The 2,276-nt window shown below is 30.4% G+C and overlaps 1 protein-coding gene across 6 annotated transcripts in view; it reads right to left on the reverse strand.

Annotated features, from left to right (window-relative positions):
- The window catches only part of LOC108752277, a 19,795-nt gene that overhangs the window by 7,761 nt on the left and 9,758 nt on the right, over positions 1 to 2,276 (reverse strand). For all 6 annotated transcript variants that reach the window (XM_018492980.1, XM_018492985.1, XM_018492983.1 and 3 more), the window contains one exon: positions 1,253 to 1,422. In XM_018492980.1, the coding sequence (XP_018348482.1) occupies positions 1,253 to 1,422 (170 nt within the window). The remainder of the gene's footprint in view (positions 1 to 1,252; positions 1,423 to 2,276) is intronic.

Consider the following 2,276-nt stretch of genomic DNA (forward strand, 5'->3'; position numbering starts at 1 on the left):
TACATTTGAATAAATAAAATGTTGAAAAAAATGAGTTTGAATGAAAAAAAATAAACGAATGAAATTATTAGATAGAGGTTGTCCCAAAGGATTGGGTCGTGCAAACATGCTTTTGAGAATGCAAGATTTAAAAATAATTATCAAAAAATATGTTATTTCGTTATATATTAAAAAAAAAAATAATATAGAGTAATTTTTAATTACATTTCAGTACTTGAAATGTTAAATCTGACATTTGGAATAAAAATAAAATACAAATTATTTAGTTTTGAAAAGAGGAGAGATACATTGCAATAAAAAAGAAAGCTGTTTTAAACATCATTTTTAATTTATTCAAGAAATAAACGTGTTTATCTCTTTTGTAATTTTTTTTCTTTCTTTGATTCTATCTTTAGAACCATTCACCTGAAATACTATCAAGAATTATCGCGCGCGCAAGTGTATAATGTATAAACTATTATACGTATGCAAGTGTTAATAATTAAATAATATTTAATATTATATTAATTTATATAATTTTTTCTTACTTAACACGGATGAAATATATAATATTCATATTTATAAAATCACAAATAATAAGAGATCTGTTTCAAATCTCGTTATACTCATCTGTGCCAAACATGAACCATATAATCTATAGGGTGTTAGTATCAAAGGTTGCAAAACAGGCAAGAAATCAAAGAATTAACATATTGGAAATTGAAGTAAAAAAAAAAGACAGAAACAATAAGGATAAAAGTAAACAAAATAATGTGCTCTGTCTATCAACGACTCGACAACAGCTAGATACTAGGAGATGCATACTGAATACCATCCAGCATTTTCTCACAAGGCTAATAACCAGTGACAAAATAGCATGATGACCACAGCGATTTAACAGAAGCTTTTATTAATCATTTTATATATTTTTAATTAACTCTATATATGATCATGTTATTAAATTATCAATCGTTAATACATCAAGTTCATCTTCAGATATATTAAATAAAAAATAAATAAATTGAAGAAATAAAAAAATTTTTTAATTTTTGCCTTCTGTAAAATAGTGGGTCGACTTTCTACAACATTAAATATTCGTATGTACAATTTGTAGTGGACCTTGGACGACAATGGATTCGTAGATTATGTAAATGTCGAGAAGATATTTATCATTTTAAATTTGACTTTCGTTACGTGCACGTATATAATTCTTTCTACGATCTCGCGCGTATAAGGTACCACATTAAATTGTAAAATGACTACACTCTCTTACCTCTTGGCAAGGTGTTGTTTCCGATTTCGAAGACATTTTCTCTGGAAGATGTATTGTGCGATCCAGGACTATTTGGAGTTGCGGGATTGGAAGTACTGGCGGTGTCTCTCTTTGAAAATATATCCGCATCGCGATTCAGAGAATGTTTAAATTGCGATTCCGAGAGCCGCCTGCATGCATAAGAAAACACAAAACATCAGTTCTATGTACAAATTATTGTAACGAGCGGATTTACGCTCGTTACGAAACATATATTAGAAAGAAGATATCGAAAGAAAGAAAGATGTTCACATTCAGTATAACATTTTTTGTGATGAGAGAGAGAGAGAGAGAGAGAGAGAGAGAGAGAGAGAGAGTGTGTGTGTGTGTGTGTGTGTGTGTGTGTCGCATGCTGTGTTTTTATGTGAGAATCAAAGTCTACAAAGGCAAAAGCGTGAATATCAATATTGGGAAGGTGTTGGCAAGAAGCAAAGAGTGTCAGCCTATGCGGATTGATAGCAAATATTTCGGGCTGTTTATTTTCACAACATGTACACTACTCTCAGATATCCGATGAGGTACATGATTAAGCCAAAGTGGGCAAAATTAGGTTGATACAAACATGTACATGTATAAATATGAGATCCAAATTTTAACCTGCTTATAGCGTGTGTCCAATTGCAATTTCTTTATTTCGTTTTGTTAAATAATTCCTACTACTTGTAGCTCAGCTAACAGGCGAGTACACTAAGTTTTTTATTACAATTTCTTTCTGTACAATTGGACTCACGTAGTCGTAGTCCGTGTTTCGACATAGCTCTCGTAGCTTGCACAGACAAGCATAAAACCATCATCTCATCATTATCGTTATTAAAGTTAAAGATTTTAAAATGAAAAGTTAACCATTACAGAAGTTTTATCGTGATGTCAGCGTTAATGTCAAGCTCATTATCGATATGCCTGCTATATATTAAGTTCAAATAAAAATAATCAGACTATTCCTTATATAAACATATATATGTATATATATATATAACAATTCTAG

The sequence above is a fragment of the Trachymyrmex septentrionalis genome, unplaced genomic scaffold (genome assembly GCF_001594115.1).
Source record: "Trachymyrmex septentrionalis isolate Tsep2-gDNA-1 unplaced genomic scaffold, Tsep1.0 scaffold6, whole genome shotgun sequence".
In the NCBI taxonomy this organism is placed as follows: Eukaryota; Metazoa; Arthropoda; class Insecta; order Hymenoptera; family Formicidae; genus Trachymyrmex; species Trachymyrmex septentrionalis.